At 34.8% G+C, this 21,707-nt stretch overlaps 3 protein-coding genes across 5 annotated transcripts; 1 reads left to right on the top strand and 2 right to left on the bottom strand.

Moving 5' to 3' along the window:
• Positions 1-5,756: 5,756 nt before the first annotated feature.
• LOC111450358 (protein kinase PINOID 2-like) lies at positions 5,757-8,280 on the bottom strand. Its single transcript, XM_023090435.1, has 2 exons — positions 7,628-8,280; positions 5,757-6,835 (listed from the first exon to the last, which is right to left on the bottom strand). Exons 1-2 carry the CDS (start codon positions 8,269-8,271, stop codon positions 5,956-5,958), a joined length of 1,524 nt encoding a protein of 507 aa, XP_022946203.1. The 5' UTR covers positions 8,272-8,280; the 3' UTR covers positions 5,757-5,955.
• A 5,655-nt stretch (positions 8,281-13,935) lies between these two features.
• Positions 13,936-18,416, top strand: LOC111450360 (NADH-cytochrome b5 reductase-like protein). Of its 3 annotated transcripts, none has more exons than XM_023090438.1 (14): positions 13,936-14,153; positions 14,443-14,485; positions 14,629-14,704; positions 15,070-15,129; positions 15,241-15,291; positions 15,693-15,747; positions 15,862-15,932; positions 16,025-16,076; positions 16,396-16,473; positions 16,775-16,864; positions 17,111-17,224; positions 17,784-17,852; positions 17,955-18,060; positions 18,231-18,416. In XM_023090438.1, the coding sequence occupies exons 1-13, from the start codon at positions 13,986-13,988 to the stop codon at positions 18,009-18,011; spliced, it is 984 nt and encodes a 327-aa protein (XP_022946206.1). In that variant the 5' UTR covers positions 13,936-13,985; the 3' UTR covers positions 18,012-18,060; positions 18,231-18,416. The 3 variants fall into 3 exon arrangements, with proteins under 3 accessions (XP_022946206.1, XP_022946208.1, XP_022946205.1); XM_023090440.1 differs by having other exon boundaries at positions 17,955-18,034; XM_023090437.1 differs by having other exon boundaries at positions 17,955-18,416.
• A 144-nt stretch (positions 18,417-18,560) lies between these two features.
• On the bottom strand, positions 18,561-20,540 carry LOC111450366. The gene is made up of 2 exons (XM_023090445.1): positions 20,072-20,540; positions 18,561-18,740 (listed from the first exon to the last, which is right to left on the bottom strand). Exons 1-2 carry the CDS (start codon positions 20,468-20,470, stop codon positions 18,585-18,587), a joined length of 555 nt encoding a protein of 184 aa, XP_022946213.1. The 5' UTR covers positions 20,471-20,540; the 3' UTR covers positions 18,561-18,584.
• Between the last annotated feature and the right edge of the window lie 1,167 nt (positions 20,541-21,707).

The following is a 21,707-nucleotide window of genomic DNA, read 5'->3' on the forward strand; positions in this document are numbered from 1 at the left end:
GACCCTGCGACTAAGAAAGATGTTCACTTCTTAAAATATCCCAGGTGGGAACAGGGGAAGGGGTTAGATTTATCCCGACTAAAGCTCGGAAGAGAAAGGCTAAAGAGGACTTAAAATATCCCATATAATGTTCACTTTTGAAAATATCCTATATACGTATGCGGGAACAGGAGAAGGGGTCAGATTTATCCCGACTAAAGCTTAGAAGAGAAAGGCTAAAGAGGACAATATCTACTAGTGGTGAGCTTATACTGTTACAGCTATCATCATGATCACTCTTATTCGAATACAGTCTTGAATTCTTTATTTGGGTTACGTGATTTGAATCTTAAACATAAAACATTACAAATTCATGCATAGTAACGTGATAAATGAATGAGTAATTAATAACAAGAACTTATAAAGACAAAGGAACATTTTTTTTTTAATAATTTTTTTTAGTAATTATTAAAACATTTAATTTTTTAATTTGACAAACTCATTTACAAAAAATACCATATTAATAATTAATTTAAATATTTTTTTTTCAAGTATGGAAACTATTAAAAAAAAAAAGTCTAAATAGATGGGTTAAAATATTAAATTTATATTTCAATTATTTATTATTATTATTATTATTATTATTATTTAACAAAAACAAAATCCACGAGATTGCAATATGAGAGGTTGTTCTAAAAACTATGGGTGCTTTTGAATTTTGATTCTATGAACCTGAAATATCGTATAGGATTTGAACACGTGTCAAATTGAATGGCTGTGATTTCTGGTTGTTTTGCATATTTAAGCACCTATGGGCATTCTCAAGCTGCTTTATGAGTGTCTTTATTTGGTAAATAAATAATTAAAAAAATTGACAAATCTTGGTGGGTGACACTCAGCCTTTTTCAATTTTGCACATATTGTTCGTTTTGGTCCGTTATGTATCGTCGTTAGCATCACAGTTTTAAAACACGTCTATCAGGGAGAGGTATCCACACATTTATAAGAGATACTTTGTTTTTTGGGGGCCCAACTTCCTCGTTAATACACCGCTGATGTCTTGCTCTGATATCATTTATAACCGTCCAAGCCCACTATTAGTAAATATTGTCCGTTTAGAAGAGTATGGAAACCTCTCTCTAGTAGACGCGTTTATAATCGTAAAACTGACTATACAATATCTGCTAGGGAGTAATCTCAGGCCGTTATATATTAAATACTTAATTAAACTTAAGAAAATTGGAAGGTTGAAAATAGGTTTTAATTTAATATAATTTTTAACCACAAATATTGAATTTTTACAGCTAAAATAAGTAACTATTTTTTACCATGTTTGGACTTTGACTCCCATTTGGAGCATTTTGCTCCCTTTTGAACCCACAGAAAAACAAAAGGCTTTTTTTATTTTTATTTTTTTCAAATAATATTTTAATTTTATCATGTATTAAAAAAAATTATTATATATTTAATAAATATATAGTATAATAATAAGTAACAAAAAAATAAATTTACAATTTTGTCATAATAATAATTTTTGCACAGTTAATAATTTACAATTAGTGGGCCATATGGTAATTTCACACTAGCCTATTTATTTATTTTTTATTTTTTAAAAATTGGAAAATAAATAAATAAAATGATTTTAAATTTATGGGAGTTATCATAATACAAAATCTTTTTACATTATGATCGGATCATCTCCTCACCTTTATTTTCTTTTATTTATTTATTTATTGTGTTGGAATTTCCATATATAAATGCAATATTTCACTATTTATATTTTATAAATTATTATTATTATTTATACGAGACGAATTAAAATGAAGAAGGAAAGCAACTCAACCGAGAGTACCTTAGGTCATACTCACATTAGTCTCGGCTTCTCCCGAGCTGAGGTTGAGGCAACCTTCCCCAGAGCTTGGTTAGGTCATGGGCACGTATTAGGTCCATATTACCATCTTAAACATGATTTTTCGTAATAATTAGATTGGCTCTCGGTAATACACATAAGCCGAGTTATGGTAAATTTAATATTGTATTAGGACTCGAACAACTATAGATCTCTCTGTTATCAAGATAAAACTTTGTTTGAACTCGAACCATGCGAGCTATGTACTATGTCAACCACACACGACGTTCCCGTTTGTCTGATAGATCATTTTACCGACCATTAAAAAGCGAAGAAAGTATTAATAAAATTGATTTATAGAGAGGAATGATGAGGGAAAATGGGGCCAATGGATCACTTCTTTTGTTGTTTGATGAACAAAATGATGAACTTAGTGTGTTTCTTTTTGGTTTTTGAGTGAAAGGTTGTGATTTGTGCTTAGTTTTTCTCGAATTGTGAAGATTTAATGGTGTGTGGGGAAGAAGAGAGGGGCCTCGCGTGCTTGAACAGCCAGACATAGGTACCCAGCTGACCACTCTATCGATCCAAAGTTTCGTCCATTCAATCACCTCCTCGAGACCTAAAACGCCCTTTTTTGAGGTCGGTAACTCTTAGTTTTATACCAATTTGAACATAGTTCAGTGGATATCAACAGCTATCGTCTTAAACGTTGATAGTTTCATCCCTATTCTTGCAATGTTTAGATCATTGTATTTTGTGAAAAAACTTTACCAACTATAATAAATAGTTACGGCTCAAAATCAGTAACGTGGCTAGTCAACAAGTAAGAAGTAGCTCGAAAACAGTCACCTGTTATTTTCAAATACAAACGAAGCTTCACCTATTCTCAATTGGTTATGAACGTCGTAAGGTGTTTCTCTTCGCAAATCTCAGCATATCCCTAGTTGGGACGAGTAGTAGTTTCTCACTGTTGAAGTTATTTGAGAGGTTGGAATAATGAAACCGACATTTATATCGTTGGATGAAACAAGCTATTAATTAAGGGTCTCTCTATGTGTGAGATTCCACATCGGTTTGAGAGGGAAACAAAATACTCCCTAGTAGACACGCTTTAAAACCGTGAGGCTGATGGCGATACGTAACGGGTCGAAGAAGACAATATCTACTAACGGTGGGCTTGAGTTGTTATAAATGATATCAGAGCCAGACATTGGACGATGTGTCAGCGAGGACATTGGACTCCTAAATGGGGTGGATTGTGAGATCTTACATTGGTTAGAGAGAGGAACGAAGCATTCTTTAGTGTGGAAACCTCTTCCTAATAGACGCGCTCCGTGAGGCAGATGGCGATACCTAATGGGCCAAAATGGACAATATCTGCTAGCGGTAGGCTTGAGCTGTTATACTCTACTTCTCTTTCCCTCGAACAGATCATAAAGACGAATCTTTATAACGTTATATAATTTCTACCTTGACATTATGAAACTCTCTTTATGAAAAAGTTAGGGTTAAAAATATACGGTAACTTTCAAATAATTATTGAAGTAAATACTATATGTTTCATAAATATAGTTTTTAACGCTCTCAAATAATCCCCATATCATGGAGTTGCTTGGAATTCAAAAAGATTATAATAGAATGATTAAGTTGGAGTGTCCAATTAATTTATTACTAGCTTTGTTACATAGCCTAATCATTTTCTATCATACCACTAGAGATCATGAAGAAAATGGTAAATATTTTTGTATTTTTAACCCTAATTTTAGTGATAAATGTAACCACAACCCGGGTTCGGACAAACATTTGGATCAACCAGGTTGATTAACTGAACAGGTATGTTTATATGGCTCAATAACCTCACCAACTCGAACTATGAAAGTTGAATTGAGTTAGATTTTTTCTTTTTTTTTTTCAGTTTGGGTTGGGTTAAATTTTTTATGAGCCCGACCCATCCAACAATAATGTTTGTAACTGATGATAGTGATACACTGTGACTTGTAACTTAATGACATTTTAGATATTAATGTAATATGTACCGTGATAATGAGAATTTTTTAAATAATTACAAAAAGAACAACGGGACGATCCAATCCAACCTAAGCCTAAAATAGATAATTGGATTGGGATGAGTTGTAAACTTTATTCAGCCAGCGACCCAAAATTTTGAATTGGTCCAAAAGATTTCTACAGCGTTCAACTTTTTTCTTAAATATTTTTAAAACTCGCACGCATTCAAATTACATAAATATCATAAAACTCAAATATCAAACATTCATAAGTCGCAACAAAACATTAACATTTGTTACGAACATCAATGATCAGATCGTACCCTTCATAACAATTCTAGAAATAGGGTTGAATTGGAAAAAAAAAAAAAAAATTGGATCCCGTCATGCTTGCCTAAAGCACGACAAATGTCCTAGTCTTGTTTATCCGAGTCGGTTGACAGGGGATGTCATAGTCATGCTTGCCTAAAGCATGACAGATGTCCCATTCTTGCTTGTCCAAGTCGGTTGACAAGTACGTCAACCAATTGAGTGGGGGAGGATGTCACGGTCATGCATGTCAAAGGCATGTTGTTAATGGCCGCATGATAGATATCTCGGTCTTGCTTGTCCAGAATGTGTTGTCTATAGTTGCATGCCCGTTCCAAACCCCTTTTACATGCTTTTATCATAGATAAGACTTTACCATTTCATATTGGGTCAGTACGGGGTGTAACCCAAAGGGTGACAAAAAAAAAAAACCAACTCAATCTAGTGTGAGTTATGTAGTCCGAGTTATTCAAGTTATCAAATCATTTGAACAGGCCTATTGAAAGTAATATTAGTTGAACGTTCAAATAACGATGAAGGTATCTTTGTTTTTGTGGGTCGGGTTGAATTTTTCACCTGGTGTCGAGATTTTTGAAATTATAATATTTAAAAAAGAGCTTTTTCCACCTAGAAAATGCAATGGGAGCATGCTATACATTTCTTTTACTTTTCCTTTTTCTTTTCCACTTCTTTCTTGGTTGGTAATGAGTAAAACCAAAGAAAATCATAAGCAAGGAAGACTAACTTTTATCTACTTTTTAATTTTGAACTAAATAGAATTATATAGTTTTCTAAATCATGTTATTATATTAAAAAAAAATTAAATATTTTTATAATGTTCATATACGACGAACAGTGTGAGATTCCACATCAGATGGAGAGGGAAACAAAACATTTTTTTATAAGGGTGGAGAAATCTCTCTCGAGTAGATGCGTTTTAAAATTGTGAGGCTGACAACGCTACGTAACGGGTCAAACCGGACAAATTGTGAGATCCCATATCGTTTGGAGAGCGGAACAAACCATGAGTGTGGAAACTTCTCCTTAATAGATGCTTTTAAAATCATGAGGCTAACAACAATACGTAACAAACTAAAATGGATAAACTGTGAGATCCCACATCGTTTGGAGAACGGAACGAAACATTCCTTATAAGAATGTAGAAACCTCTCCCTAATAGACGTGTTTTAAAATCATGAGGCTAACGACGATACGTAACAGGTCAAATCAAACAAATTGTGAGATCCCACATCGTTTTGGAGAGCGGAACAAAGCATTCTTATAAGAGTATAGAAAGAGTATAGAAACCTGTTTCTAGTAGACGTGTTTTAAAATCATGAGACTAACAATGATACGTAACGGGCCAAAACAGACAAACTAGGTTAGAAACGATTGATAATAATCACGGGATCTATCTTTTTCTTATTTTTATAAATATTTTTTTAAAAAGTAAATTAGTTTCATAAAAATGAATGTTAAAAGCCAACAAAAAGAAAACCCTACCTTTCCCCTCTTTTGTTCTTTGGTCTATTCTATATATATATAAAATGTAATAATTGACATCACATGATTTTACAATAGTGATCATGATGAGAATCACATTGAAGCAATTATGGAATTTTTTCTTTTTACTCCTTTTGTATATCTATATTAAATATAGATTATAAGTGGAGAATCTAAGTACAAACACGTTAATCTAATACTTAATCACTCGTAACAAAAATATATATGTCTCGCTCGTTTCTCGTTTTTTTTTTTTTTTTCAGTTTCGTCTATGTACATATAAAGAAGAAGAAATGACCTGAAGCTGATTTAGAAGTAATCGAAACGGTCAGAAGGGATTTGATAGGGTTGTTGTCGTTGTTGTTTGCTCAATTTAGGGTTTTTGGAGAGATTAAGGTGGTCGGAATTCGGGATATGTGGAGGTCGGACCGAGCGGATTAACGCCCAATTTACTCCTTTGAAAAATTCATGTCTTTTGATTTCAATTGAACCCTTTAAGCTTCCAATTCTCTTCTTGGGATTCTTCACCAAAAGCTTCTTGATTAAATCCTCAACTTTCACCATTTCTTCATACTCTTTGCTGCTACTAAACCCAATTCTTGGAAACCTCAATGGCTGTCTCAATATGTTCATTAATGTCTTCTCATTGTTTTCCCCTTTAAATGGGGTTTTTCCGTACACCATTTCGTATAAGAAAATCCCCACCGTCCACCAATCCACTGCGCTGCCGTGTCCTTGACCGGAAATCACCTCCGGCGCCAAATATTCGTGAGTTCCCACGAAGGATTTCGATCGAGCATTGATCGGCTCCGCTACCAATTCCGGTTCCGTGTCGAATTCCTCGTTGTATCCATCGTCGTCGGCGTGTTCGGTGATTGTCGTGACGGTGGTGGGTTTCCTGCGGCGGGAGATGGAGAAACAGGAGAGGACTGGCTTAATTGGGACGGCGGCGCAGGAGGTGGTTGATGACGTGGAGTAAGATCGGACGTAACGTTCGGTGACGTCAGAGGCGGTGGTTCTGGAACGGATTAGCTTCGGAACGACGTCGCATTTGAGACAGAGATCGAAATCCGACAGCATTATGTGACCGTCGTGTCTGACCAGCACGTTTTCCGGCTTCAAATCTCTGTAAACTATGCCCATCATGTGCAAATACTCTAGGGCTAAAATTATCTCCGCCGCATAAAATCTGTCCCAAAAAAAAAAAAAAAAAAAACATTAATATTTATAAATTATAATATCTATCTCTATTTTATTTTATTTTACTTTCATCCCTAAATTCATTAAAAAATAAATAAATCAAAAAACAAAAATACCCGTCTCTTCGTACTTTCTTACATCAACGTCACGTCACGACCCAAAAATCCAAATTTTTAATCTCTAAGTCAAAAGTATATGTTTTAACGTTATAATTTTTCTTTTTAATAAGTATACGTTAATTATCGTTAAAATATGTTAATTTACATAATTAAACTTAGGTTAACAGAAAAATACTCATATTTACTTTTGGAATAATTATTATGGATGAGTCAGGCTGTGACATCTTTTAGACTCAACCCTGTAAAAATATGTCAATTATCGTTAAAATGTGTTTAATTTATATAATTAATATAAATTAAACACAGGTTAACCTTAAAATACTCAAATCAGTCCATAATTACTTTTAGAGTAATTATCATGGGCGTTCGTAAATTTGGTTGAGTCGGGTTGTGACACCTTATAGACTCAACCCCGTAAATTTTTCAACCCATATAACCCGGTAAATTTATAAAGGGTCGATTTATTTATTTTCAAATATTTAATCAAATTTTTTTTATCTAAAAAATAAGCTAAATTATAAAAATTATATATTTTTTTTTACATTCGTTAGAAAATAAATAGTAAAAAAATTATAAAATTAAAGTAAAATAAATAAATAAATATATATATATATAGATTTAAATTTTTAATATTTAATTAAAAATGGAAAAGAGGAACATACTTGGCAGAAGAAATGGAGAATCGTTTCGCCGGCTGACGGAGGCGAGCGGCGTACAAATCACCGCCGGGACAAAACTCCATAACCAAACAAGAGTAATGCGAAGCTTCAAACGCGGCATAGAGCGTGGGCAAGAACGGATGATCGATCATTTTGAGGATCTCCTTTTCCATCTCCGCTCTTCTTTCCTTATTCCTCACACACACCGCTTCTCTGTCCACCACTTTCATCGCGTAGCAGCACTGCCCGACACGCGCCGTCGGCGTCGGCTTCCTTATCTGGCAGAGATAAACATTCCCAATGTCTCCGCTTCCCAACCGCCGTAGCAGCCGGAAATTCTCCAACCCCACCTCCCCTTTTGCTCCCCGGAGCCACCGCATCGCTTCCCATGCTACTTCGTTGGCTTTGTGCGGCTTTTGTACTGGAGAAGTGGCGTCTGCGGCTGAGCTGCTGCTGCTGCCGAAGCTTAGGTTGCTCATCCAGCTACGGGTGGAGTCTGGGAGTGTTATGGAGGAGCAGCTGCTGTCGTAGTCTGACTCGTCTCTGGCTATGGCTGCCATGGCGGAACGGAAAGGAAAATACTCAAAGAGAGAAGGTTTGGTTGAGATTCTTGTTGTGTTTGTGTTGTTTTTTATATATAGAGACATTATAATGTTTTTCTTTTTTCTTTTTCCTTTGTTTTTATTTGATCCAACCCGAGATGTCCAATTAACTCGGGAACTCAACTTGAATGAAGATAGATAATTCCGTTTCGATGGAGAATGAAAGAGGGAGTGAAAACAAGTTTATTCTTGTTGCTAGACCGGAGGTGGATTTGGGGGCGGTCCCACATCGATTGGAGGAAGGAAAGATTGCCAGCGAGGACGCTGGGCCCAAAGGGGGGTGGATTTGGGGGCGATCCCACATCAATTAGAGGAAGGAAAGAGTGCCAGCGAGGACACTGGCCCCGAAGGGGGTGGATTGTGATGTCCCACATTGGTTGGGGAGGAGAACAAACTATAGAACGAGGACATGGATTTCTTCAATTTTTTTTTTTTTGAAATGTTTTTTTTTAACAACCCAACTCAAGTACGAAATCGAGGTTGGGGAGGAGAATAAACTATAGATGGAGGACGTGGATTTCTTCAATTTTTTTTTTTTTTTTTGAAATGTTTTTTTTAACGGCCCAACTCAGGTACGAAATCCATGTTGAGTCTGTTGGATGTTGGATGAAAGTCCCACGTCAGCTAATTTAGGGAATGATGATAGGTTTATAATTGAAGAATACTATCTCTACTAGTACGAGGCCTTTTAGGAAGCCTAAAGCAAAGGCACGAGGGCTTATGCTCAAAGTGGACAATATCATACCATTGTGAAGAGTCGTGTTCATCTAACTGAGTCAACAATCATTGAGAATGGCACCACCTAGGGAGATCGAGATCAACATCTTGCTCTTGGGATAAGGTTCTAGACCGAAGACATGGATTATTGTCATTTGTACCACTAATCTCCCCCAAATCTTTGCTCGCTCACTATATATATATATATATATATATATTTCATGTTTAGCCCATAGGTCGATGCCGAAAGACGCATGCTGGCAACTACGATCGAGATGACAACATCTTCACAGGCATAACAAAGACCTGAGCTTTGCCCACTGTCTCATTATGTCGTCTCCACAGGGTGGAATTAATATTAAAATTTTAGTTTTTAAAAATTATACTTACAGTTATATCATACCTTTGAAATAACTCAAGCACAAAAATCTATGTTGAGTCAACAATCATTGAAAATGGCACTATGAAGCGTGATCGAGATCAGTACCTTGTCATTGGATAAAGTTTTCGATCTGGGAACACCCTAAACTATAAAAACGGTATAGTGGGAGAGCAATACACTCGTCGTGCTGCTAGAATTCGATTCTAATCTTTTACATAATCTCTCAAGATGTAGACGATGGAAAAAATGTATGAAATCCCTGTCTCGGTCCTCACGAAGTCTGTAACAGGTTTCAAACGGTCAATTTTGAATTTAATGAATCGTCGCTATTAAGCACGATGACCGTATAATTTAAGGATTAGTTGGCGAACCGATTTTAGGCAAGTGGCACAATCCAATATCTTATCCAAATGGATCAAAATTCAAAATTTATTTTATTATTTTCCCATCATTTTATCCATGTTTTTTTTTTTTTTAATCATATTACATACGTGGCAAAGGAGAACGAGCGTGGCATTCTTGTTATTTCTCCAAAACATTTGGGTAATTCAGGAAATATATACGGTCAAAAAGGCGGATGATCAAAGCGTATAAAATAAAACGTATCCTAGGAGTAAAACGACGTCGTGGAAACATGAGGGTAGTTAAGTAATTTCAGTACGGCAGCAGTGCACGAAGCGCCCGTGCCTCTAATTGATATCCACCACCTACTGTCACGTAGTTCGGTCCTTTAATTTACTTTTCCATCCTCGCTTTTCTCACACATGTGAACCCAAACAATCTACAAATTATTATTATTATATATTATAAAGTTTTTTAATATTAAAAAAATTGATTTTTTTTTATCAAATCCCTCCGCCGCTCGATAATGTCGTTGAAATTACACTAGAAATGTAATATAATGCTCCATATTCAAGATTCAACATCAGATGGCCCCGACATACCTATCGATATGGTCAAGTTACCTACTCCTCGCTTCTTATGAGTAAAGACTATTCTCACAGATCATGATGGGTGACAATAAATATTACATAAAAAAAAATTAGTAATGAAAAATCAGACGTTAGATGGTCGGATTTCACTTACTTTTTGTGATGCTCGAGTAAACAAAGCTACATGATTAAATCGATATAACATCCGAATGAGAGTGACTAGAGGATATGATGATTAATATAGGCTTCAACCATGAAAACTTCAAAGTTTAGCATGGTTGGTTTAGAACCGTGTTAAAAGTACGTGAATGAGAACAAAACATTTTAAAATGCTCGGTTTGGTCTGTAAAGATGGTCTTCAAATATATCATAGTACATTATATGTACACAATACGTCAGATCCCACATCGATTGGAGAGAGAAACGAAACATGTTTTATAAGAGTCTGAAAACCTCTCCCTAACAAACACGTCTTTTAAAACCGTGAGATACATAACGGGTCAAAACGAATAATATCTATTACTAGTGGGGTTGAGCTGTTACAGATTTTTAGATCGTAAACTTGAACATAACTTAATCGATCGAGATGTTTCTTGAAAATTAAGTCACAATCGAGAGAGAGAAGGAACGAAATCTTATCCCCCAGTTATGTGGGATTTGCAAAGGACTTTACAATTTTTTTTTAAAATTCACCACTTTTGGTGTGCAAGATCTTATCATCTTCTCTCTTTGGTTGCCATTTCAGTCAGCAATCTCAGAAAAACCTGCAGAGTTGCAGAAGTTTGAACACACATAGCCATTCCCCCCCCTCCATCACTTTGCCCCATACATTCTTCTCCCCTTTACTTCACCTTTTCCACAACATCCCGTCGCTAAAACGTCGTTTTACGCTTTAACCAATCGTCTTACTATAGAAACGTTATCGTTATGTGTATCTACTAACATTCGGATCACTTCACAATGTTCGTTTTGGTTAAGTGAGAGCGGAGAGACAGTAGTAGAAGAGAGTGCTAGTGCCATAAGCCATAAGCTTGAACTAGAGTCGAGAGCTATCATGAGTTACAGTTTAGCAAGATTTGAGAGAAAGTAATGGAAACGAGTCGATATTTTTTTTATTAGCTCGACCCACTGAAAATAAGAGTACAATTCAACTCAATTCTACTTTACTTTTAAGAATATTATGAAAATTAGTAATATTTGACGTTTATAATCGATGTTAATGGTGCGTTGTGACTTATAATGTTTAATATTTGAGTTTTATGAGATTTTAGTTAACATTATCGTAAATTACTCGGACCATTCAACCGACCCGATCGGTTTATACCCTAATAATTTAGAAGAAAAGTTAGGAAAAGACCAAAAACCTACGGTCAGCATCTTGGAGTTATGTTGTACTAAATTTACTGAGCAACCAAACATGGCCAACCTGACAGCTCTACACTGTCAAAACATATATAGCAAAAGTTATATATATATATATATATATATATATATATATATATTTTAACGCTCTGATATTTATTAGTTTAGACATGTATTGTAACAATACAGGTAGTAAATATGGTTCTTTTAAAACATGTTCGATGAGAAGAGGTTCTACATTCTTATAAAAACATGTTTTGTTTCCTTCTCCAACTTAAGTGGAATCTCACAATCCACCTGTTGGCACACTGGTGAATGTTAGGCTATGCCATGGAGGCTGATGCTTATTTATAGCTTGATCAACGTTTATATCCGGTAAACCTATATATGGGATATAATAAACTAAACCATATATATCTGGTCAGCTTTGAAAATGTACTTTATATTATCTGTACTCTCTATTGTTGTACATACTTCTTTTAGCCAGAGTTCTCCTTGCAATTTTTACTATCCCATTCTTTATGTTCATCTAGATTGAGCGTGTGCGATCCTAACAACTGGTATCAGAGCTAACGACTGATATCGATCCTAACACTCAAAACATGGATTTGATACCATTTATAACAGCTCAAGTTCGTCACTAGTAGATATTGTCGATTGACTCATTACGTATCACCATCAACCTCATGGTTTTAAAATGCATTTTTACATCCTTATAAAAAAAAATGTTTTGTTTCTCCCTTCGACCCTAAATCCCTTCAAATTAAATAATAAAATGAATTTTACTATATATATTACACCATAAAATTATAAAATAAAAAAAAATGAATGGTTAAATTATAAATGGGAAGGCATAAAATTCAGTGAAAATGTAAAAAAATTTAAAATAATAATAATAATAATAAAAAAGACATGGGGATGCATAGATGACTTCTGAACTGTTGTTTTCTTCAGACATATCATCATGGGCAGCTTCTTCTCATGTTTTTTTTTAAAAATTAAATTTAATTAATTGTATATAAAAATAATGTTGGTCAAAAGGGCTGTCCTTATATTTTTATAAACTATAGAGTAAAACATTATTAAAATGAATAATATATAAATATCTTAGCTTTTTATTATAAAGATTCCTGTCACAGAGAAATTAATGTACTTTTTATCCTAAGTATATTAAATAAATGTATAGGGAATTCTTCCAGCTGGGGCAAGGGCAATTTGGTCTAATCCATATTTCATTAGTCAATCCAAAAAGGACCTTAAAATAAAAGTTAATCCAAGAAAGGACTGTTTTGAAAACTGTGCTTTGAATGCCTTACTGTCTCATATCATTACTCCCTCCCTCTATTTTAAATATTATTTCTTTTCTTTTTATTTTATAAAATTTCAAATTAATTCCTCTATTTAATTTATTATATTCAAATTAATTGAATTTTTTAAAAATTCTAAAAATTCTAAAAAAATACATTTATTTTATTATTTATTTTTTGCTTCCTCCCCTTAAAGGGGCTCTTCGAGCAAGCAAGGAGGCATCCTGGTAGGAAGGCCGACCACTACATAAGTTGCCATCTGTCCAGGAGAGATGCAAGCTACCTTTCTTCGATCCACCTCACCCCGACCTAATTCATGATGAGCCCACCAACTTCCTGGCAAGATGCCTACGGTTAAAAAGCACCGACATATCAAGATCCAAATTTGAATGGGTTCTAGTCCTGGTCAGAGACCACTGTTCGCGTCTGCCGTCTTGTTTCAAAAATATCATTAAGGTTTCAAAAAAGTTTCCAAATATATCCTTTTTAATTTTTAAAATTATTTTAAAAACCTTTTCAACTTTTTTTAAAAAGTTAAAAAAAAATTAAAATTTCGTTTATAAGAATTATTGTGTTAATACTAATTTTAATATTTATGGGTAGTTAAATACATTTTGTAAAGTTATTATTATTTATTATTATTATTATCTTAGAAAGGGTATTAATGAAAATATTTAAAATTGAAGGGTATTTTTGAAAAATTGAAAGTTTGGGGGCAAAATTGTTATTTTTCCCAATATTTATGTATCGATGGTATTTTTAAAAAAAATAATAAAATAGTATGAGAAAAGGGCCGTACGGAAACATATAATTTTATATTCGTTTTAGGGCAGCGGGTGGCCCAATGAGAATTGGGCTACAAACTAGAGGCCCAAATAATTCCATTCGAATTGGGCTCAAGTAGGACCAAGAAACCAGGCCCAGTGGCTAGGCCCATTTTCAAAAGTGGGCCCGTTACATGTCCATTTCTCAAAGTATCAAAAGGCAGGGGGTTTGTTTGTGTGCAGTGCTGCAATTATTCCATTACACATTTCGTACTCTTTCTTTCCTCTGGCGATCATGGCTACGTTCCTCCGAAGGCTTGTAAACGCTGCTCCAGCTCTAAGCTCCAATGCATTTGGAGGTCAATCAAAGATCCATTCTTCTAAGTATAGATTCCCTATTGGAGCTATTGCTGCAGTTTCTGGCGGAATCTCGTATATGTATTATGTTTCATCATCGGATTTGGTAATTCAGCTGGATTTTCGTGTTTTCTTATCTTGTTTTTAATTGTATGTGCCGCTTATAAGATCCATTTCGGAGGTTGATTGTATTGAATTGTTACATTCTTATTTATTTTCATAATTTGAAATCGTTGTGATGGATTGGTTTATTACTGAGCTTCATTTTCGTCGTCTGTTCGTATGATTTGGTTGTTGCGGCGTGTTTTATTCTTATGATTATCGAAATTTAATGGACGTCTAGGATGAAGCATCTCGTTGGAGCTTAATGTTCTATTGGTAAATGTTATTCACAGGTTCATCTAGATCAAAACAGTGAAGCGGGAGGCCCAAAAGTTGGTCAGTTTGTCTCATTTGCTATTTCTAGACCAATTTTGTTATAAAAGAAAGAAGAATCTGGCACGAATGAACTTTTAAATTTTTTAGTTTCTTCTTACATTTCATAATCCATGAAAAATGGTTTTGTGCACTTCCATTTCCAGCACTCAAGTCCGATAAATGGATTGAATTCAAGCTGCAAGACACTGCACGGGTTACTCATGATACTCAGTTATTCAGGTACAAAATTTAGGATCCCCGTTTTATGGCACTTTAGTAAGATAATGAAGCATCTATTTGCTTTGAATACTTTATAGACATGTCTTTAGTTTTAGATTTCAGGTAAGGAATTGATGTGGGGTTAGCAGAAAACAATTACTAAAACTACTGCCCAAACTTTTCCCTTTGAAATAATGACTGGAGCCACTAGTCTCAATACATTTCGTCACACTACTATGTATTTTTGTGTTTGCTCTCAGCTCCTTTCTTCTTTCTACACTCCAATATAACATAACCTCACCCATGTAATTTGTGCAGTAATGCAACTAATTATAAGTAGGGACTTTTTATGTATGCAATATTTTCTAATACACAAACTGGGGCAGGTTTTCATTTGATCCTACTGAAAAATTGGGGTTGCATGTCGCTTCATGCCTCCTGACGAGGTAAGTTTTTCTCTTTCCTCCTCCACCCATCTTTTTCAATTTGCTCATGATTGCTAAGTTAAAAGGATTATGCTTCTGGTTATTCATCCCGGTGCGTTGTTGTAACTACAGAGCACCAAGTGGAGTAGATGCTGAGGGAAAAGTAAAATACGTTGTACGCCCGTAAGTCATCTTGCGCAAATATTGGCATGCTTGATTTTGATTTTACCTATATTTGATTATTGAAAATTTGGTATCAGTAAGTTGGAGTTTTTGAGGGTTTAGCATAATGATAAAAAGTCTTTTATAATTCAGCCAATTGATTATGTTTTCAAAATACTTACCTCCTTGGGAAGTTGAGACTTCCAGCCAGTCCATTCAATATTCACAGTTCAATCTTTATGATATTCCAGCTACTTATGCTACCTACTTATTCACCATCAATCCAACCTCTCTTCTTTATATTTACTTGATCTTCATGAAATGATTTTGTTTGTGAGGCTCTTTTTTGAAACATCAAGATGAGACTCGATTGTATTTATTGATGTATGTAATGTGATTCCCTGTATATTTATTCTGTTCAGGTATACACCTATATCAGATCCTGATTCAAAGGGATACTTTGATCTACTGATTAAGGTATGTTGTTCTTCACATTACCGTGTATATTTCCTTAATGTATCTGCTTATCCTTTTAAAGACAAAACTGCTATATGATTACTTAATTTGTGGTTTCTTTCGTGAATTTTGCAGGTATATCCTCATGGAAAAATGAGTCAGCATTTTGCTAGCTTGAAACCTGGGGATGTGGTTGAAGTGAAAGGGTATTTTTAATTTATTTTGTCTTCCTCCTTACTTTCAGGCCATTTATTGTATATCGTATATGTCACTCTCTTTTCCCTTGATTGCTTTGCAGCCCCATTGAAAAGATCAGATACTCACCAAATATGAAGAAACACATTGGCATGGTAAGAAGAATCATCTCAGATTGACCGTGAAACTATACGCACACTAACTCAATTGCTGTGCATCCCCATTGAAAGCTCAGATACTCTAGTTTGCATATCATTTTTTGGATTGGCAATCATTTTTAACTTCTAATTTAAAAGATAAAAGTTCCTTTAATTTTTTTATTGACATGCAAGTTATATAGCTTTCTTTGTATCGAGAATGACCATTTCTATTATATGACAGGAAACTGAAAGACGGCTTTAGTGTAATTAGAGTAACTAAATACTGAGATCAACTATACGTGATATCTCAAAATTTTGTTTTCTGCCCATGCAGATTGCTGGTGGCACTGGAATTACTCCCATGCTTCAAGTCATTGATGCTATAGTAAAAAACCCAGATGACAATACCCAGGTGCGCAATCACTTAGTAAAGCAAGTTTCGTTGATTTAAGAAAAGTTCCAATAGAAGACCCTAAACCCTATTTGGAGCTTGTGAAAATGCACCCCAATTGGAACTGTTGTAGTAATTTCCGGTATTTTCTATGGGCAGTGGAGCAGCATTTTCTTCTAACACTTGAGTGATGAACCTGTGAAATTTTGATAATATTACTCTTTGATTTTTCAACCTACCTTCGTTTGTGCAGTATAAACACAAAACTAGCTCAGCTATAGCTTTTTGATGATTGCTTGAGCATGTCCTTTAATGCTTACAGGTCTCGCTGATTTATGGGAATGTGTCGCCGGATGATATATTGCTTAAACAGAAACTTGACCTACTTGCATCTAGCCACCCAAATTTAAAGGTATCGTTTATTTGATTAATGAAAAACTGCTGTAATATTTAGAATTGTGTCCTATCAAATGATTGTGAGATGAACGATGACATATTAAGAACCTAGTTTCAGTAGCGTGTTCATGTATGAAGGACAGCCCTTTGTCATCACTAGGGTAATTTCATTTGTATAGAGAGATAAAACAACAGTTTATTGATCGAATGAAATTCCTGCCTCGTAATGAAAGTGATGGACTCTTTGGTAATAAAAATGTAGGTCTTCTACACTGTTGACAATCCATCAAAGAGTTGGAAGGGAGGAAAAGGATACGTATCAAAGGATATGGCCATTAAAGGCTTACCTGCCCCTGGGGACGACACACTAATCCTCGTAAGTGTTTATTGTTGTTGTTGCTGTAGTACTTCAGTAACCGGTAGTCTTTGCAGTTCTTATCTATTTCATTGCGATATTTCATTTTCCTCTAGCGAGAAGGAAAATGAAAAAATGGTTTAAAAAATCTGTGTTGCCTCTTCCATCTATTGTTCCCATTATTATAATAACATAATGAATCATGCTCTTGTATATCAATTGGGCCGTCTAAATATCTTCATATCATCTAGACCTATATGTGAATTATATCAGTATAAATCGAGTGTGGCCTGTAGAGCCAGGCTCATAGATCCTGTCGTAGCCAATGGTCTGCCTATAAGTTACTTACTAGGACAAACCAATGAAGGCGTTCGAGTCCCTCCACACCCATATGGTTTTGAATGTACTCGTATACACACACCTGGCTACATGGCCAGGGCATTGGTATTGAGGCTATCTAACTTTTACACTACGAGTCTATCTGTAATTTTTGGTTGAAATGGAAAGAAATTATATGTTTTATAGTTTTACTACCATAGTCATTTCTAGATACATAAACGACTCCCTTCCACGTGTTCAGGTATGCGGTCCACCAGGAATGATGAAACACATATCTGGGGAGAAGGCTAAAGATTACTCACAGGGAGAGGTATAGCAATATATTTGGGCTTTTCACTGTCCTTTCATGAACTTTAATTGATTCATCGACTGTTATTACATATTAATAATCTTTTTTACTGCTTTCTTGTAGCTTGCTGGCATCCTTCAGGAACTTGGATATACTAAGGAAATGGTCTACAAATTCTAACAAGATTGACGTATAAACTTTATGTGAGGAAGTATTTTCTGAAGCATAGGTAGATTTGAATCTTTTGACCAAAAAATTTAAATCAAAATAATTTCCAAGGTGATGTTCATTAGAAAAGTTAATCTTTTGAAGGCCAGTTTATGTTGGCTTTTTTGACTTTTTCTTGAAGTGTATAACACTTGGCTGTTTGTTTCATGTCATGTCGTCCGAGTGAAATAGCATCTCAGCCGGATCTACCAGGAATGCCTCTGGATTAAGGGGCCGGCATCTCATCCAATTCTAGGGTAATAATAACACGACTGCTTCTCCACAAGTGGTTCGTATCTCGTACTTTTTTTTCAATTGTAGATCTGTTTTAGGTAGACTTTTTAAGTGCTTAAAAAGTGTCTTGAAGTTAAAAAAATATATATTTTTGAGCACTTAGAAGTCACTCGATACATATTTGAACTTTTTATTCATGTGATCTTAATTCTATCAATTAGAAACTTATCCAATTCTTTACGATTGATCGACTCTTCAATTGAGATAAGAAAGTAGGCATTTACATAGGTTCATCATTCTATGAACTCAAGCTCATTCATTAGCCTTCTGAATCTTAGTTCTAAACAACAAAATATAGAGTTTCTCCATTGAAAAATATAGGAAACAACCTGTTGAGTGGGTCACAAATGACCCAAAACTTGAGCCGACAATACAATGCCAGGCCGGCCCATGAACTTTATCAAACTCCTGCATTAGGCCTCAACTTCATTACTATAAATCGATGTATACAAAATGGGATGTCAAGGGAATACATTTATTAAACACTGTTTTGTGTTCTAAAAGAGGTCCTTTTTGACAAGAATAGTTAAAGTATGCTGTAGCATAGATTTTGGCTCGATTTACAAATATATTTATCATTGACCGTTCAATTAGAACCTAGAATCGTATGACATTGTGACATTGACCTGGAACGATCCCAATTTCTTATCACTTCTAACAACTTTGTTATTCATCTATGATCCTATAAACTTGGCTCATCTCACTCTACTAATCTCGAAACCCTTCGTGATCCTCGTCCCGTAACCAACCAATCCGAGTCAGTACTAATTTAGTAATAAGTGAGATTCTTTCAAAGTGATTGCAAGGGAAATTAGCATTACTAAGCCAATGCACATGGATTGTTAGGAAAAGGAAGACTACATTTGAATGAAATATCAGATTGTGAGCTTAAAATATGTGCTAATCACTGATCTAAACACATGGGCTGTCGGATCCTTTGACCAAATGCCCACTTGAATTCTGTCTGATTTTTTTATTCTTTTATAATATAATGCAATGATTCAGTGATTGTAGTGAACAACTGCCTCAATGATCAGAAACCTAGAGTTTGAGATGGATTGTGTTTAATTAGAGGATTCAGACATGGATTCGTTACTATATGATCAGAAACATACTTTGCATGCATCTTGAGTTACACTCATTGAACGGGCCAATCACAAATTCTTCTTTCTTATTTTCTTTAAAAATAGTTTTGAATTTTTTCGGTTGTGGTGTTCGGGTTGGGTGGGTGCAACCTAAAATGTACTTGAACATTGTTGTTCTCGATAGAATCGAACCAAAAAGGAAAGCAAGAAAGTAACATATCAAGGGCCTTCCATTTTGCTTTTTCTTTTTTGTGGAATTGTCCATGCCCAAAACAGGAAAGAAAAAGTGAGTTTATGTCAGACTACAAACTCACCGTTAGCAAATATTGTTCTCTTCTGACTTTCTTTTTCGAGTTTTCCCTCAAAGTTTTTAAAACGCTAAGGAGAGGTTTCTACACCCTAAGATTTCCACCCTCTTATAAAGAATGTTTTGTTTCTCTCTTCAGCCAATTTGGGATCTCACAATCCATCCCGTTCAGGGCCAGCGTTCTCACTGGCATTCGTTCTCCCTCGAATCAATGTGGGATCTCACAATTTGAATAAAATTTTTCATTTTGTGAAGCTGATGAATGATATGCTCATATTGAGTATATATTTAAAGAGGAAAATAGAAATGATTCAAAGAAAACCCAAAAAAGGAAGAATCTATGATACCTTTTTAATATTGTAAGCCATATACTTTGAGCTGAACTTCTCCAAGCTATCATAACTCCTCCTTGCAGTCCTAAAAGCCTCAACTTGCATCATCTCAGGCATGTCTGATACCAACACCTTCACTTGAAGAAACGCAGCCACTGATGCCAAATTTGTTTCCACTTGGGAGACCGACTTCCTCCCCTCGACCACCACCTTTCTTCCCCCGCACCCGCCCCCACCACCATTCTGATCGCTTGTTTTCTTAGATTTCCCATTCAACCAGTTATACTTGTAAACGGATGTTTTATCCACCGAACTCATAGAAACAAGGTTACGAGCCGGTACATTATGATGAGCTCCATCTCGAGACTTGTAGAAGGATTTGAATCCCTTCATTTGCTTGTTTAGACTAGCCATTACGTGTACGTTCTCGTGGAGAATATATAAAGAACATGGAAGGGGGAGGAGTGTTTAAATAATGAAAAGAGTCAAACACATGTGATGAAGGATAATAAATTGGTTGTGATTTGATATATTTTGTGGAGCTGCTCCAAGACAGCCTAACAGAAAGGACACCCACACCCTTCACAGCCTTACTTGTAGGGTAAGGGTCCCTTGAAGTATATGGTAGGTTGATGTATTATTTGTCCTAAACAAAGGAGATAGCATTTTCAATGAAACAAAATGCTTCCCTAAATCAATGTTGTGGAGAGTTTGAACAAATGTTTGTCAAGACCAAAAAAACATATATATATATATATACATACATATAATAAGGTATTTTAAGGAATACGATGAACAACTCTCACTATTATTATTATTATTTTGTCTTTTAGCTTTATTCGAAGTTTGAGATTTGTGTCTATTTTATCGAATTTTCAAAAGAATTATGATAGCTTCCTAAATTTTGATTTTATTTTGTAATAAAATCTTTGGCCCGTCACGTATCGTCATCAGCTTCACGGTTTTGAGACGTGTCTACTAGAAAGAGGTTTTCACACATTTACAAGGAATGTTTCGTTCCCTTTCGTTCCCTTTTCCAACTGATGTGGGATCTCATAGTCCATCTTCTTTGGGGGGCTAGTATCCTCGCCGGTGCACTGTTCCAATGTTTTTCTCTGATACCATTTGTAAGAGTCTAAGCCCACCACTAGCAGATATTGTCCATTTTAGTCTATTAATCTCATGGTTTTAACACACTTCTATTAAAGAGAGATTTTGTTTCCCTCTCTAATTGACATGAGATATCACACTCTTGAACTCTAGGTTATTGACGAATTAAATTTTTTAAAAGTAATTTATTTACTGAAACTTTCAATTTTATGTCTTTTAAGTCCATGATTTGAAAAAAATAGACTCCAAACTTGTAATATTGAAATTTAATCTCAAAATTTTTTTAAAAAATTTAAAATGCCAAACTTCTTTCTCTTAAATTTATGATTTTTTTAATAAATTATGTATAAATGATGTGAAATATTAAATATTTGTTAACATGTCTACATCGACATAAAAAAATGAATCAACATTTTCATTATATTCGTAACAAAAAGTCACTAATGTAAATATAATATAAATAAACTAAACTATTTTAAAATAAATAAAATGGAGATAAATTTAATTTAATTATTAAATACAAGGTCTTTGTGGAAAACTT

Source organism: Cucurbita moschata, unplaced genomic scaffold (genome assembly GCF_002738365.1).
Source record: "Cucurbita moschata cultivar Rifu unplaced genomic scaffold, Cmos_1.0 Cmo_Scf00012, whole genome shotgun sequence".
Taxonomy (NCBI): domain Eukaryota; kingdom Viridiplantae; phylum Streptophyta; class Magnoliopsida; order Cucurbitales; family Cucurbitaceae; genus Cucurbita; species Cucurbita moschata.